Source organism: Ambystoma mexicanum, chromosome 8 (genome assembly GCF_040938575.1).
Source record: "Ambystoma mexicanum isolate Mex_15411 chromosome 8, UKY_AmexF1_1, whole genome shotgun sequence".
NCBI lineage: Eukaryota > Metazoa > Chordata > Amphibia > Caudata > Ambystomatidae > Ambystoma > Ambystoma mexicanum.
The window spans coordinates 326,176,427-326,193,968 of NC_090929.1; the positions used below are offsets into that span (position 1 = coordinate 326,176,427).

Genomic DNA, 17,542 nt, shown 5'->3' on the forward strand with positions numbered 1-17,542 from the left:
TGACTGGGGGGGTGGGGGTGGTGGGAGACATGAGTGGGGGCCTGGTGGAGGGTGCCCCTGGATGGTGGGGGGTGGGGGTGGTGGGAGACATGAGTGGGGGCCTGGTGGAGGGTGCCCATGCACTGCTGGGGGGTGGGGGTGCAGGGGGACATGAGCAGGTGTGCAGGGTAGTCCCCTGTTTTGTGGGCTGCCTGCAGGGGCCGTCGAGGGTGTACAGGGAACACCTGTGAGGACCCACCCAGCCTAATCGCGTGTGTAACTTCCCACACACCCCTGTAATACACGTACCAAGCCAAATCGCGTGTGATAATTCCCGCGCATCCCTGAAATACACTTGCCCAGGCTATTCGCGTGTGGAACTTCCCGCGCACCCCTGAAATACACATACCCAGCTGAAATCGCGTGTTAAACTTCCCGCGCACCCCTGAAATACACGCGCCCAGGCTATTCGCGTGTGGAACTTCCCGTGCACCCCTGAAATACACGTACCCTGCTGAAATCGCGTGTAAAACTTCCCGCGCACCCCTGAAATACACGCGCCCAGGCTATTCGCGTGTTAAACTTCCCGCGCACCCCTGAAATACACGCGCCCAGGCTATTCGCGTGTGGAACTTCCCGCGCACCCCTGAAATACACGCGCCCAGGCTATTCGCATGTGGAACTTCCCGCGCACCCCTGAAATACACGCGCCCAGGCTATTCGCGTGTGGAACTTCCCGCGCACCCCTGAAATCCACGTACCCGGCCAAATCGCGTGTGAGACTTCCCGCGCACCCCAGTATACACGCACACGTAATTTTTTGTCAGCGTGTCCGTGTTTTTGGGTACCCGTTTGCACGTCATTTGTCCTGGAGGGCCACAGTATAGGACATTCATCATGGCAGTATATAGGTGCTATTTGTTGGCGCACCTTTTGGCGCACATTTCTTACAGCCGCAGAGACGCTACCGCCTGCTTTCTTGTGGCGGTCGTGTTTGTGCATGTGCGCTGGTTTGAGCGTGCGCTTTTTTGCCCTATTCTATTCCATGAATACGTGTTGTAAGCGAGCGTGTACTTGTGCCCTGTACTTCCCGCGTGACGCCCACGTTTTTGCAAGTTGTTCCCCATTCCGAGTGTTACGCCCGTGTTCCGCCTACTTTTGTTGCGTGCGCCGCGCTATGTGCGAATTTCACTGTGGCCTGTGCGATTTTCGCTGTGACCTGGCGCACGCTGATAGATGGCCTGTGCGCCAACGTGCGCGGCGCACTTTTTTATCGCACATCCGCTGGTTTTCTCGCGCACGACTTCCATGAATCGACGTGCGCTGCTTTTCGTGCGATTTTCGCACTTGCACTGCGATTTTCGCTATTCCACTGCGATTTGCACGTTTTTGCCCACTTGCGCCGCGCTAATTATTCCATGAATCGGCCTCCCTGTCTCTCCACCCGATCAAAAGCCTGAGTAAAGTCGATGTATACTACGAACAGATGTTGCTTGTTCTGGCGTGTTTTGGCTTTTAGCGTGCTGCATGCCAAAATGTTGCAGGTGGTTCCTGCATTTTTCTTAAAGCCCGCCTGATAGGGGTCATTGCATTTAGCTCCAGCTGCCCAAGTTTGGAATTTGGTCATGTGAAGTGAGGCATAAACCTTGCCCATTAAATCAAGTAAAGCAATTGGTCGAAAGTTCTCAGGATCTGATGGATTGCCTTTTTTGTAGTTCGGAATGATTATGGCTTTGGACCATGACTGTGGGATAGATTGTGTTTCAGTGCACCGCCGGAAGATCGCGCTAATCAGACTGGCCCATTCTTCAGGGTGGCTTTTCAATTCTACATTAGAAATGCCATCTGGGCCGGGAGCTCTCGAGTTTTTTAGTTTCCTGATGGCGTCAAGGATGTCTTCTTCTTTGTCTAGATTGATCCAGTTAAGACCCTTCTGTCGCTGTTTTTTCACCTGGTGGCTAACCGCTGACCGGACAACATTTGCGAAATGCTTCTCCCAGGTGTCTTGATTAATATTATTTAAGATTTGGTTATCTAATGTTCTGTTTGCATCATGTATTAGTGCCCAAAAATTACTGCTGTTGTTCGTAATAAGGGTTTTAGTTATTTGTTCCGCGTTAGCCTGATGTAATTTGTGCCTGTGGAATTTCACCCAGTCTTTGTATCTTTTTTTTATGTCTTTGATGTTCTCTGACAAGTCTGTGTTTGACACCTTGTGGGCTGTTCGTAGCTCTCTCTTATATTCGCGCCTTTTCTCAACCAGTTCTTTATTGTAGACATGCTTGCTAGTTTGCTTTGGGACGGACTCAAGGTGCCTTTTTTGTTGGATGTACGGAATCAGAAGTGGTTGATAATCAATGTCGTCCATTGCTTCTGAGTATGTATTTGCAATATACTTAGTGGTCACTTTACTAATGCCTGCGGCATTTATTCTTAATCTTGTACCTTGCGCGGTGGGCACAATCTGGGTGGTGTATTTCGTACTTTTATTACTGGTTAGAATCCAGGCAGTTTCGAGCAGGTTGATCGCTGGTAGGGGTGCAACACACCTTAAAAAAATTTGTAATAAGAAGTAGTGATTGTGATACAAAGATGTGATCAATGGTTGAGGCTGCGGGCGGACGCTCCCACGTTGGTAGTCTGTCTGCTGCAGGAAATGCATCGCCTAGATTATGTAGCCCCTGTGATTTGCTGAAATTTGTCCATTCTTTGCCTCGTTGTGCAGACGCCTGTTCGGCAGCTGTTGCTTTCTTTGATTCTTTGCATGTCGCATTTAGGTCTCCACACATTAATATGGCTGTGGTTGGATGTTCAGTCGTGACTGTAACGAGCAGACTTTCACATTGTTCGATAAATCTTTTTCCAGATACTGTTGCAGGATTCCAATATAGGTTGATTATGATGACGCGTCTTAGTTCAGGTTTTGGATCTAACGTGCCTTTTAGGGAGACTAGTACTCCTAGTATCAATTGATTGGCCGTTAATATTTTTTCTACTTGTACTCCTGTTCCATTACGGCAAGCTATCATGAAGCCAGATGTTGGACGCCCTTTGTTGCCCCTTGCTGCTGGTGCTAAAATGATCTGGTATCCCTCCATCGTTGGTGCTTGTTGGAGCCAGGTTTCCTGAAGACAGATTATGTCAAATTCCCCTAGGTTTGGTTCCCCTGAAGCTGTCAGATGGGAATGGCCTCGAGTGTTCCAGGAGCAGAGGGTTAGTTGTGTTACGCTTTCCTGGGACATGTCGCTTGTCGCTGTCTCATTATTCTTGGGTGGCTATTTCTTACGTTGTGTAGTAAGAGCTTTCGGCAGCCACGCTCATAGGCCTGTTTTGCTGCTGCTAGGGGCTTCCTTTTTGTTCTGTGTGCTCTGTGTCCGCTCCAAAGCTTGTGTATTTATTTTTTTCGTTAGCTTTAAGGTGTTATCTGATTGTTGTTGTTTTACTTCTTGGCTTTTCTCCCTTATTTTGGAGGATACTTGGTTTTGTGGAAGTATGCAATGTTCTCTCTTTTCTTCATCATAGCTGGCCTTGTGATTTCGTAAGTCTAGTTCGGCCATTTTCTTTGAGGTGTGACTTTTCTGGTAATTTGTATTTACATTTTTATGCAACGGTTCTCTGTGTGCTGATTTATCACGTCTGGTTCTTGTTGAACTCTGTCGTCTACACGATGATGCATTTTGACTTTCATGAACCTAATGATCAGATCTGTCTTCAATGTAGAATCCACACCTGTGAATGTCTTACTTGTGTTTTAGGATCTTGTTATACACAGTGCGGGAGTTCAAATGGAGTAGAGTGGCGGCACCTGATTGATTATGCCATGGTTCCACAATTTTAATGTCAGCCGAGTGCACCTCTTGCAGTTTCTCAATAGAGTGGAGTATAGCCATGACAGATCTTCTATTTAGAATGATGTCATCGGTATTGCAGGTTCTTTGAGTCATCTTGACTATCCATCTGTATCTACCTTGTCTGTCGGATTTGTCGTGAAGCTCTTTTGATATTTGGCCTCTTACAGCATTTTCTTTGCGTTGTCTCTTACTTGACTTGTTTGTTTCTGTTTTATCCGAACGTGCATGCTGATCTTGGTCATGGTTATTTTTCGTTGAATTTCTATTGGATCTTTCATTTTGGTTCCCGTGAGGGGTGCTGCGTGAGTCATGACATGATGTTTGTGATTTCTTCTGTTTTTGGGGGGTTTCTCTTAGTTGCCTGTTTACAGCTACTCTCTCCCTCCTAGATATCTTATCCTGCAGGCTTTCAATTTAGTTTCCGTTTGATTCACTGTACTTGCGATCCTTGCTAGGCGTCTTCATCTTGTGGTTTGCATCTCTGTGACGCGTGCCTGACTCACTATTCTGAAAGTGATATGTTAGACGATTGATCCTTTCCTCTAAAGTTTCGAAATCGCGCTCCTTTTGAATTTTGTTGTTTCCTCCAGTTTGGGCATTTGATTTTTGGTTTGGGTGGAGTCCGCTTTCATTGACTTTTATGACTCGTTTTGGTGTTTTATTAGAATTTGAGTCGTCATCGGGGTAGACACTAAGATTCATTAGTTCATCTTCTGTGTTTACTTCTGGTGAGCAGGTTCTTGCCGCAGAGTTCCTTCTTACGTTATGATTGTCAATTGTCTCACCCTCCCTTGATGATAATACGTTGCCAGTTGACACTTTTGGATTTGTGTTTGCTCTTGTAGGCATTGCTCCCGTTGTTTGTTCTTTTTCTGCGATATCGTTGTTAGAACTGATTTTTTGAGGTACGCTGTTATTTTTTTGAGAGACAATGTTACTGTTTGTGGTTACTGCGGAAATTCCTACACTCTGTTTATCTTTGCAGTTGGCTGCTTCAAACACTACATAGGTTGATTCTCTTGTTTCAGTACCATTTTGAGTGTTAGCTTGCGCACTGTTGAGTACCAGCATCACCTTAGTTGCCTGGTTTTGGGACTTTGTGGTCAGATTTGATTTCTGGTTACTTCTGCCAGTTGGTGCTTGAATTTGTGTGGAAGCTGTCTCCTTGCCAGATGAACTTCTATCTGTTGTTAGATCAATTACTAGTCTGTGTTCCAACTTCATTTGTAGTGTGTTCATTGGCTTTGAGCATCGTTGTGACATCAGGCGATGTGGGCGTTTTGTTTGTACTATTGCTAGGATTCTGTTCTGTCGTCTCCTTGGCATTGGTGAAGTTTTCCTTTGCTGTTATATAGCCCTCAAGATGCAAGACTTTGGTAAGAATCATGGCTAGAATGACCTGTTGATCTTTAACAGCCTCGTCCATCGTTTCGTATAATTTGCAGAAGGGGTTCAAGGCAGTGGTTATAACTGACATTATGCCTTGCAAGTCTGCTTTCTTTGCTGCTGAGTCATGTGCTGCAGTTGAGGGATGGGGGTCATATTGTTTGTAGGTCTGTGGCCAGGTTCAGAATGTCTTTTATTTGGTGTCTGTGGCCAGTATGTGCCTCTTCCTGTTTCAAATGAAGATGGGTTTGTCCTTATTGGTAGTTGATGTGCGTTCAGGCTTTGTTGAATGGGTGCTGATTCCTTTACTGCCGTGATCCGCTCATCGACAATTGCCATACTGCTTTCCATGGGAGAGGTAAAGTACATCGATGGTTGCTCCTGGCCAGCAAAAGCCGCCTTTTTACGATCATCCAACATTGGAATTTGCGGAAGATGATGTTGTGCTTGCGATGACGGATCAGCAGTTACCTCCTCAGCAGACCTCGGGTTTGTGCCATGTCGCTCGAGGATATGTATATTGCGGGACACCGTTTCCTCAGTGATACATGGGATTGCTGTTGATCGATGTTAAGTTCGTCATCGAGATCGTCACTGTGGATCTCGTCAAGGTAGTAGGCTCTGTTCGATTTCTTTGTGACACTATTGCTTTCAGCTGACTGTTGATTTGGTGTATTATATTCTTTTGACGCTGGTGTTATATTAATGTTGGTTTGTTTGAGTCTTTCTAGGATCTGAGGGCTAGAGGTTTCACTCGTTTTCATCTCATTTTCCTTTTTATCAAATGCTTTCTTTTGTTCTTTTGTATTTAGTTGCTCTTGATCTTCCTCCATGGAATGGAATTTGGATTGTGAGATCTATGGTGCAATTTCATCTCTCAGTGTGTCTATTTCATTGTCAATTGGTTTCTTTGGATTTTCCGCAGGCTGCGATTCTTCTACCGGCTCTTCAATGTGTGTTGTCGGGCAATTGAGTTTTTCATTGTTTTGTTGGGGGCATCGGGTCACACACTGCAGCGAGCATTTCTGCATCGGAAACTTCTGCAAGATGATTGGATTTTGTTGGTGGTTGTATATCAAAGAAGTCAGTCAGTATACGCCATGTATGGTTTTTTCGCAACTTTGCATAAGATTAATTGTTGGTCATACTGTAACTTAATGGCTGTTGTACTTTTCCTTTTTGTATCATTACTTTGCTTTTTGTCTGCTTAGTGTGTTTCAAGATTTGTTTTTTTTTTTCATGTGAAGAGTTTCTCTTGTTGTTTATTGTACATGTTTCTCTTGATCTTTTTTTTCTATTTTCAGTAGTTGATAGAGTGTTTGTTGACCCGGTACCTGCCTGGTGTTCTAGTGGTGTAGGTAACCGTTCCTCTCCATCTTGGATATTCTTTTTTTCGCTGGAAATGTGAACTTGTGCAATAATTCTTTGTACAGATGCCGCTCCTGATTCCTCACTTTGATTGTCCTCATAACTCTGAGCCTGGACCGCGTCTTGCGATAGATGTAGAATCGCCATATCCGATTGTAATGGAGCAATGATGGTTGCACACAGTGTTTGATTAGAATATGCATCAAGCTCGTGAATGACTTGCTCCATAGCAGTTTCAAGGCAGCAGCTAGTGCTTTGCCTGGTCACCCCTCCGGGAGGCCACGGCTTGGCTAATTCGACTGCGCCGTGCTTTGCTGCGATATGCGTTTCTGTTGCTTCAATCAACGTACGCTTTGGCGGCAACTGACTCACTTCCACCTCTAAGGTCACTACCTCTACTTCCACTTCTGATACCTCTGAGATAGATGAGGAGTTGAGGGGGGAGTCGATGTACCATTTTTAACTTAGATGGCATCGCCCAACGCTCTCTGCACCTGTGGGCGATGCTTGGTTATGGTGTGTGGGCGAGGTGTGTGCTTTGTGTCGGCCCTTAAAACTGCATTTGGTGCCTCCCCCCCCTTGTTTTGAACTACGTAGGCGCATTTCTTCCTCCATGCAGATAGGACGGAGCATGCAGCAGCTACGTTCTCCTCTGCTTCAAATTGTCAATGGGATATATATAGCCTAACAGCTTACCGCTCACGTCTTGTTAGATGATGGTACTCCACGGTCCGCAGTCTCCCTCGAGGCGCAACCAGCACCAAACAGCCACAAAACAGTCGGCGCCCTTTGCACCTGACGGGCTTAGCGCCGCAATGGTAGATACCTCGGTGCTTTGTTGTCCCAGGAAAGTCACGTGTAAGATCACGTGGTCCACGCAGCTCTGCCTCCTCCAGGAAGCGTATTACTCCCGACAGGGGCCCTCCACTGGCTCACAATGTCAGCGTTCGGGTACTGCTGGAAACGTTGCTTTTGGAAATTAATTATGCATTTAGAATGTTGCGGCATGCGAACCATTCTCCTTGTTTGTTCTGTGCGGAGCTTGGTTCGCGTGACAAGGTAGCCGTTGGTGGGTTGTGTTCGGTGGATCGGCACGGCAGGCCCCGCTTGAATTAACTTAGCGTTTATACTTACTGCTGTTTCCATAATTCTTCACATTGGCGACGAGGATTAAGGGGGCCCGCCGCGGAGGCTTCGAGGGATACGCAGATCGGGTTCTGCGGAGAAGATCGGCCAGCACAGCGGCTGCGGCGCCACAAGAGCCCCTCCCGCTCACAGGCCTCTCAGGCTCTGAAGGACCCAGAATTGTGCGGAGCGGCGGCGCAGCTGGAGGACGGCTCCCCAAGCCGCGTTGGGCGACAGTCATAGTTGCGCTCTGTTGGCCCACAACACTATCTGGGTCCCGCCCTCTCACATTGAAACGGGGAGCGGCAGCGGACAAAGCTGCAAGTGAGGTGAGGAGGGGCAGAGGGAGATGACTATGGGAGGATGCACAGCAAGGAGGCGGCCCACTCGCAATGTATGTGTAAACAGCCCCATCCCTCGATCCACCCACAAGCCAGAAGCTCAACATAGTGAAACAAGCCCAACCGGCTCAGAAAAAAAAATAGAATGTTTAAAGGATGGGAAATTTAAAGACATTTCAGCAGGTGATGTCACGGCTAATTAAAGTGGATTAAGTAATTTCCAACAGCATGTTAAAGCAATTAAAGAGTTGTGCATATTTAGACGTTTACTGGGACTTCAGAAGCTTCAAGCAAGTTCTGAATTTCACTGTTTTGAGCTAGTGACAATTACAGTTGATCATGGCTGCAGCCAGCATGGCACCGCCCCCGCCCTTCCTATCCTAGCGAGGAGTACCTCCCATAAGGTGGGACAGGTGGAAGAAGATTTTTTGTGGCAATTGGGGATGACAAATTCGCAGCAGGGAGGAAGGAGGCAATTCTTTTACATAATCTGGGCACTAAAGGTCGTAGTGTATATGATGGTTTTCCTCAGCCCCCTTTGGAAGGTCAAGGCGAGATAGATCAATACACTCTAGCTGAAAGGAAGTTGGGAATTCATTTTGAGGCGAAGAAAAACATAACTTTTGAGAGGCTCAAATTCTTTCAGAGAGTGCAAGACCCCGAAGAGCCAGTGGAGAACTTTGTGGCAGCTTTGAGATCTTTAACATGTGAGTTTGGTGACTGATTCTCTCATTCGGGATCAATTGGTATCCTGAAATAACAACATGAAGCTACAGGCGAGGTTGTTAACTAAAGATGTGTCCCTAGAGGTGGCGATAGAGACAGCCCGAGGAATGGAACAAACCCACAAGAATATGTCCACCATGAAGAGTGATAAGCAAGAGGGCGAGGTGGCGGTTGTGAGGGGATTTAAAATGGTGAATTTGAATAGGGTAATCAAATGTTATAAATGTGGCAGCAATCGCCATATCTCTACAAGCACATTTTGTCCTGCGAGGAATGTCTTCTGCTTGAAATGTAAGAAAAATGGACATTTTGCTAGGGTATGTAGAGAAACGGGACAGGTACAATGTATAGGATCAGCAACAAGGATCTCAGAACAAGAAGAAAATGCGTAAATTGTTCAAGTAGCTCAAGCCAAACACGTATTGGAAATCTCAGTGGTGTCTAACAGGCAAAATGCTCCAACAGATGTCTTTTTGATGAATGGTAGAGTAGTGACTTTGAAAGTAGATAGTTGCTCTCCATGGACTCTGATTTTGAGAAAGACATATGAAGTTTGTCTGCAAGTGAAGGTGGATGAGCTGAAAGTGCATACAATAGAGCCATATGCCTATGGCAATGTCAAGATCCAATCATTGGGAAAATTCCAGGCTGTAATTAAATACAAAGGTAGAAGTTGCAATTCAGAGGTATATGTGACGCAAGAAGGTTTGTCGCTGTTAGGCTGGGAAGAACAGTGCAAACTGGGCATTAGGATACAGGCAAGTGCTGAGGAACCAGTCTCAGTTGCTGCAGTCCGAGACAAGTGGGAAGAAGAATTTCCATTGGTATTTCAAGGTGACTTGGGAATGCTGAGAGGTTTTGAGCACGAGATTCGCTTGAAGACGGGAGCAATTCCTAAAGTACACAAAGTAAGACCAATAACACATGGCTTGAGGGAGAAACTTAAAACAGAAATTGAGACTTTATTACAAAGAGGAATTATTGAGGAAAGTGAGAGTTCTGAATGGCTGTCGCCGGTGGTGGTAGCAGCAAAGGCCAACGGAGATATAAGACTCTGCGTGGATATGAGAGACATTAACAGAAAAATCCTGGTGGACAGACATCCTTTGCCGATAATAAGTGACAAGCTATCAACTCTCAAGGACGCAAATGTGTTCTCTGTGATTGATCTTTCTCAAGCTTACGATCAGATTCCATTGAAGGAGGAGTGCCAGCATTTGACAGCGTTGATCACTCCTTTTGGTACCTTTATATATTGCAGAATGCCTTTCGGTCTTGCTTAAGCAGCGACCGTATTTCAAAGAGTAATGGACACGATTATGGAAGGGATGAAGAACATTGTGGTGTTTCAAGACGACATGCTTGTGTTTGCAAATTCAAAGTCTGAGCATGATGTGGTTCTGAGGCAGGTGTTGTGCAGGTTGTCAGAGGCTGGTTTGACTGTGAGAAGGGATAAATGCAAAATTGCAGTTGGAAGGGTGGAGTACCTGGGGCATGAGATTGATGAGTCTGGTATAAAACCGAAGAAGTGCCTAGTGGAGGCAGTAAAGGGAGCTCCCATTCCTACAGATAAAGATCAGGTGAGGTATTTTTTAGGTCTTGCCGAATATTACCACAGGTTTATAAAAGACGTTGCTATGGTGTCGGCTCCCATAAGAATGATACTTAAGAAGGGGGCAAGGTTTGAGTGGTCCGCAGAGTGTAATACAGCTTTTGAGAACATCAAGGAGTGTATCAGTAGAGCACATTCAATTGGAAGGTTTGATCCCATGGACAGAACGGTTTTGATCGTGGATGCCAGTTTATTGGGTTTCGGAGCAACGTTAGTGCAATTCGATAAGGGGAACAATGAGAGAATTATTGCTTTCACGTCAAGAGCGCTGAGAGGGGCAGAACCCAGATATTCAGTTATCGAGAGAGAAACTTTAGCTATGTTCTGGGCTGTTTTGCATTTCAAGTTTTATTAGTGGGGCAGGCGTTTTGTGATTCATTCCGATCATAAGCCATTGGTTCAGTTGTTCGAGAGTGGGAGATGGGCTTTGGGCTCACCCAGGATAAGCAAGTGGGGTTTGGGCCTTCAGGGGTTTAACTTTGATCTGAGTTTTTTGCCTGGAAAGAAAAATGTAGTGGTGGATTGCCTTTCTAGGATGCCTTCGTCTGACACAGAAAATGTTGAGGATGAGGCAATAGAAGAATCGGTGGTGGCTCAAGTCAGTTTAGCGGTTGCTCAGGAGAAGTGGTTGCAGGCAGAAGGCTCTGATGAAGATCTCAAGCTAATTAAAGTGTGGACTGTGAAGGGTTGGCCACAAAAGAAAAATTTGGATAAGAGATTTGACATATGGTGGGAGGTCAAGGAGGAGTTGAATATGCAGGGTGATAGACTAAGAAGGGGGCGTTGTGTGGTTCCTCCTGAGTCTATCAGAGAGAGTCTTTTGGATCTGGCTCATGAGGGGCATCCAGGGGAAGGGACAATGAAGAGAAAGCTCTGTCAGAATTATTGGTGGCCACGCATTGACAAAATGGCTGAGAATTGGGTGGTGAAGGAGTGTATGGAGTGTCAAGTGAGCGACAAAATGAAGGTGATAGGGAGGTTCCGTTAATTCCTAATGTGGTACCGGAACAACTGTGGTCTAAGGTTGCAGTGGACATCATGGGACCCATTATGGGTATAGGTAATGGGTTGAAGTTTTTGTTTGTTCTAGTTGATTTTCATTCAAAATGGATTGAATGGGAGGCAGTGAGGGAAGTTACTTCCAGAGAACTCATTGAATTTCTAGAGAAAGTTTTCTTTAAAGAGGGGGTGCCCGCTGATTTTATCTCAGATAATGGGGTTCAGTTTGTCTTATTGGCAATGAAGAAGTTTCTCAGTGGTTATGGCATTAGACATGTCAGAACTGCTTTGTATCACCCGAGGGCAAATGGCCTGGTGGAGAGAGTTAACCGTTTTTTGAAGGAGGGGTTGCAATTGGCTATGAGGGTGAGGCAGCCATGGAGGGAGATGTTGAAGATCATGACGTGGAATTATCTCACTACACCGCATTCGGTGACTAGAGTTTCACCTTTTGTTTCTCTAAAGGGAAGGGAACCAGGGACGGAAATTGTGTCCTGGTTGGTTGGGAATGGCTGAAGTGGTTAAAGTGGATAGAGAACAGATAATGAAATGTATCAAGGAGAGCCAGGAGAGGAATACAATTGGTTTTGATGCTCATGAAAAAGTGAAGGATCAGGAGTGGAAAGTGGGAGAGATGGTGTATGTGAAGAATCCTAGATTGGTAAATAAATGTTGGGACAGCAAATTCATGGGTCCTAGAAGAATTTCTGCAGTTAGGAAGAGCGTGGTCATATTAGAAGGAGGGGAAGTCTGGTCAAAACGGAAGATTGCTAAGGCATATGGTATAGATGGCAGTGTGGTTACAAGCAAGTGTGATGATAACGGTGGAATAAGGGGTGAAGAGAATGGAAGTGTTCAAAACAGTTCTGGTAGTTTTCAGAGGTCCAGGCTTAAGTCAGTCTGGATGAAGGGCTATGTGTCATAGGTGTTCAGAATTTTGCTTAAGTTCTCATGAGTTAATTATCTTAGCATGCACATGCGTAGGGGAAATGGTCATTATCTTTCTCAGGTATGTATGTTTAACTTTATTAGGGTACATTCTGCTGGCGTTCATTTTCTTTTTTCATTATATGTATTTGCCGTTAATTTTATTTTTTCATTATATGCATTTGTCTTATATTTTTGTTTTCCTTAAGGAGGAAGATATGTAGAGATTATGCATTTAGAATGTTGTGGCATGCGAACCATTCTCCTTGTTTGTTCTGTGCGGAGCTTGGTTCACGTGACAAGGTAGCCGTTGGTGAGATGTGTTCGGTGGACCGGCACGGCGGGCTCCGCTTGAATAAACTTTGCATTTATACTTTCTGCTGTTTCCATAATTCTTCACAAGGTGCCACATGGGTATGTGGACAGAATTGAAGATGTTTGCAGTATGTAAGTATTCAAAATGTAATGCCAATATGAGAAACACAACTGAAAGGAATGGGCAGACTGAAAGTGACAATATTAAAAAAAGACACAGAATAAATAAGTATTAATGGATGGGACCTATGAATGGGATATTTAAGGCAACACCTTACATTGGAGACCTGAAGTAAACCCATGTGGTGTAGGTTTAGGACATGACTTTGTTTCAAACCTAAATCCAGGACTGAAAAAAGATATTTGGACTAATTAAAAGAAGGGCGTGTAAATTGCATGATGGAATTCATTATGAAAGAAAGAATGCTTTTTGAAGTACAGAATGAATTAAAAAAACAGGAAATAAATGATTTGTTGGCACATCTGACCTGCTGACTTGGTGCAAGTGAGGTTGCTTTCTTACAGTGTTCTGTTGTCAGTGCTTTGAATGTATCACAGGGTAGCCCTAATTGTTGTCTACTTTTGCCAGGCTGTGTAGTAATGTTGCCTACATCCTGGGCACCATTGCTGAAGATGAGGTGGGTGCATCACACCTGGTGCTGCTGGCAGAGAGGCCAATATCGGAGGACTGGAGCCTTTTGGGCATGTTGGGTGCTATGCTGAAATGGGAGGACTCTGAGGCAGTGATGAATGCTGCAGGCACGCTGGGAACTTTGGTAAGATATTTTCCCATACTAGACCTATTTCTCTTTACAGTCCTCTCCGCACGCCCTTATAGACTGCCCTCTGGTCTTTAAACACTTGAGCAACTGTACACATACCATGAAATGTAAACCAGTCATTTAAAATCTCCAGTCACCAAAAAGTAGAGTTAGTAGAGCAGGACAGGTGGCCACATATTGTAGTTGCCAATTGAATTATGAATCTCTGCTTAATAGCGCTGTGCAGTTTTCCCGATACAATCGGGGATCTCCTATTTTGGACTACAACTTCCATGATCCCTCACCACTGACAATGCTGGCTATGTCTAGTGGAAGTTGCAGTTTAAAACAATTGGTGATGCAAAGGTTGCAGCTCCCTACCGACCCACTGCCAGCAGGTTTTGCTGAGATAATCATGCACTGAACCCTTTGTCGATAAGGATCGCTGTATTGTTTGCAAATGAAGCAGTCTTCTTTACTTTTGGGTTTGATTTCTATTGCCACTAATCTAGCAAATATAGATTGAATTACAGCAGTAAATAACTGTATCTGAAATATAATCCCATATCTTGCAGATTCTCCTTCAGACATGTATTAAACATGCATTTTATGTGGTACAGCTTCTGCCCCATAAGCAGTTACTATACCTTTGCATTCTCTCTGAACAATTTTCCAAAACGTGTACAAATGATCAAAGTAGAGAACACATTAGTTGAAGTGCAGCTGCCTCAAGTTGATTCACATATTTTTGGAATCCTAATCCTTTCAACCGGTGGCACACTATCTTCCAACACCATACAGCAATATTTAACTTGGTCTAATCACCCTTCTGAACTCTCTTTGCTAGGTAGAGCTAGATTTAATTGTCTTTCTCTTAGAGCGATCACGGCTGGATGGTCTGGTGCTCTGAAAGATAACACATGCTTACTCTGTGTTGCCCCTAAAGAGGATCTCTTACACATTGTATTTTTTTGCCCAGCATAAGCTCATATAATAGCAGTAGTTCCCATATTGAGAACAAAGGGATTTGCTCTTTTTTAATTTAATAATGGTGGATACTCCTCTGGTTGGATGGACTATATTACCATATTTTAAGTGTGCTGTTAAATGCAGATATAACTTAATGGTGCATATGTAATAACAATTTTCATTTCTTGAAAATGTTTTTTATAATTGTTGCTTTTATGTACTATTTATTTTATGTATTGTTTGTGATATATTTCTATAGTTTTTATGGATTTTTAAAAATATGAATAAGCAAATACTGACAAAGCAATTCTATGAATGTAATGGTTCAATGCTTTCATAAACTGGTGTACTGCTCTCAGAGGTTTGTGCCTAGCATGTCCACTCAATATCAAGAGTTTGTGGATGTCTCTATAACTTAAAAGCCAACAAACAGAGCATTTCCTCTAAGCGATTAGGACTGCGGTGTACAGTTGTAGTGAAATACTGCCATTTCCTTTGCTCACTTGTCCACTCGGTCTGAGAAAGAGAAGAGGGCTGAGAAGGGATATTTACAGGAGAACCTTCAAAATGGGTCTATCAACCCTTCCACAGATGCACATGTGTTTTGTGTGCCAATAATCTTCCCGATTCCCACCTGTGTGGGCCATCGAAGGTTAAAAAGAAATAGGTAAATGATTGTTATTCCTTACCATGGATTGGGGATATGTGGAGTCTGTGGCCCTCATTACGACCCTGGCGGAGAACCATGGTGCAATTTGCACCATGGTCCATGGCGCTAAGCTGCCAACTCCGCCATGGTGGTTGGCGGACTTACCGCCCCATTCCGACCTTGGCGGGGCGGTAAGTCCCCAATCCCCATTTACCCTTCCCCATTCCCATTTTTGCCCCATAGGGTATAATGGGAGTGGGGAAGGCGTTAATTACGCCACCGTAAATTACGGTGGCGTAATTAACAACAAGTCCCGTAGCGCCATGGATTTTTCCGCCTGCAAAAAGCAGGCGTAAAAATCACCATGGCGCTACGGGAACTCGTAGTCAGGCGGAAAGGTACGCCATGCATTACGCCGGCGTAAACCCCTTTCCGCCAGGGTCGTAATGAGGGCCTGTATCTGGAGCAGTTGGTTCTCCTGGACCGAATTTGTGAGTGGCATATGGGCAGATGAGGCAGTGGAAAAGAGCACTCTGAACACCCATTAGGCATTACTAACTTGTAATGCCCATTGAGTTATATAATGCTCTTTCAATTTTTCAACAGTGTACGCATTGTATTTTTCCCAATTTACGGAACCACTTTGCAATAATTGAAAAGATTATGTTTATTTTTTTAAATAATTATTAGCAACATAGAGGTTTGTGGTGAAACAGAAGAAGGACTCGGACGATTAGAGGTCATATTCAAAGAGTTTTATTTAAAATAAAAGATTGGAAAACGCCTAACTAACCCCGTCGCTATAAGGGAAGTTCCCTACATAGTAAATGCTAAAGATGTAGCAGGAAGTCTTGAATCCGAATCCTATGCAACTAACTGGCTCTGCCACTTTAGAAAATGCCTAACTAAAATAGGAAAGGGGAGGCTTTGTACAATAGCCTCAGCAGGGCTTCTACCTGGCCCAATGTTTTTTCACTCTCAGGCTGCCAACTCTGGGCCCACTTCCTACTCCTACCTGTGAGGCTAAGAACCTCAGGGTCATCTTCGACTCCACACTCTCCTTCTATCCTCATGTCTCTAAGAAGTCAAACTACCAGCTGCACCTCCTCAGAGGTATCCTTCCGTTCCTCACTTTCCCCCAGGAGCTCACTGTCTCCAGAACTCGCTAGGCTGGACTACTGCAACAGCCTCTTTTTAAATCTACCTGCCTCTACTCTCTGTCCACTACAACTCATCCAGAACAGGAATGCAAGACTTGTCCTTAGTCTCAAGCACAGGGATCGTATCTCTCCAGCACTGAAATCTCATCATTGGATCCCATTTTCGGCAAGGATTAAGTTCAAGACCCTCTACATCATCCACAAGGCTTTCAAGGACCTGGGACCACAACACCTCCAACTCCCTCTGCCGAAATGTCTTCCTACTCAAGCTCCTTGCTCCTCCACCTCCAACTCATTGAGGTTCAGTCGCTTCTCCAAGCAACGAGCTGGGGGAAGATCTCTTTCTTCGGCTGGTGCCTCCCTCTGGAACAGCCTCCCTGACTCTCTGAAACTTGAGCAGAACCATCTCTGGTTCCAGAAGCACCTCAAGACCTTCCTCTTTACTTCTGCCTTCTCTCTTCCCCTGCCCTGCTGATCTCCTGCCTGTTACATGCACTGGTCCACTGGCAATCCCCTGAACCCGGGCCCAGGTCCCTGCCTGTCCAGCTGCATACCCGCACTGCCTCTCGGCACCCCTTGCACTTGTGGTCTGTATCTGTAACCCTACATTCCCCTCTCCTGAACTTATCTGACACTTGTTGTTTGCACTCCTAACACTCGCACTTGCCACCCATTGGCTGCACTACTTGTTGTTTTCCTGTTTTCCTTGTGTTGCATTTTTCCATCCTCCCACCCTCCAACCCCCGGCACTTCACCCCTCCCCGCTCCCCTGCACTTGTGCGATCTGACTGTCACAAGGCCTAGTAAGATTGTTGTTTCTTGTCCTGCCTGTGTTTCCCCTCCCTTGCCTTGTCGCGCCTTGAAACACTTGTGCATAGGTGCGTTATAAATGCCATATCATATCATATCATTTTCTGTCTTTAAAGTTCCTTTTCACACAACAGGATGTTCTTCCCAGCCTTTGTATCAAGTTATGGGTGTCACTCTCTCTTTCTTCTTTTCTTTTTTTTAAACATTTTATTTGGTCATTTTCAACATAAAACAAATGGTGATTGCAAACACAGAACTCTGTCCACGTATAGTATTACATCTTCAAACATCCTTACTTAATTCCCATACCCATTCGTGCCAAGAACCAATTGTCTTCAGTAAGCCAGTTCCTGCAATGGCTGCAAGGGACAGCCTCCCTACAGCATCCTGCCCCACCCTCGACTGTCATACAGTGTACGGTGGCCATAAGTCCGAACAGGCCTCAAGCATGTCCCAAACCTCATGCCATTTGGTATACCGACACCATCCCCATTAGGATCCAGCAATGAGGCCACATCTTTCCCACCCCTAATCCATTTACGCACTGCCCTATGCCAATCTCCC

The 17,542-nt window shown here is 45.1% G+C and overlaps 1 protein-coding gene across 2 annotated transcripts in view; it reads left to right on the forward strand.

Annotated features, from left to right (window-relative positions):
• LOC138471886 (uncharacterized) overlaps nt 1–17,542 on the forward strand; it is a 302,508-nt gene that overhangs the window by 90,873 nt on the left and 194,093 nt on the right. For both annotated transcript variants that reach the window (XM_069609746.1, XM_069609747.1), the window contains exon 2: nt 13,219–13,405. In XM_069609746.1, the coding sequence (XP_069465847.1) occupies nt 13,219–13,405 (187 nt within the window). The remainder of the gene's footprint in view (nt 1–13,218; nt 13,406–17,542) is intronic.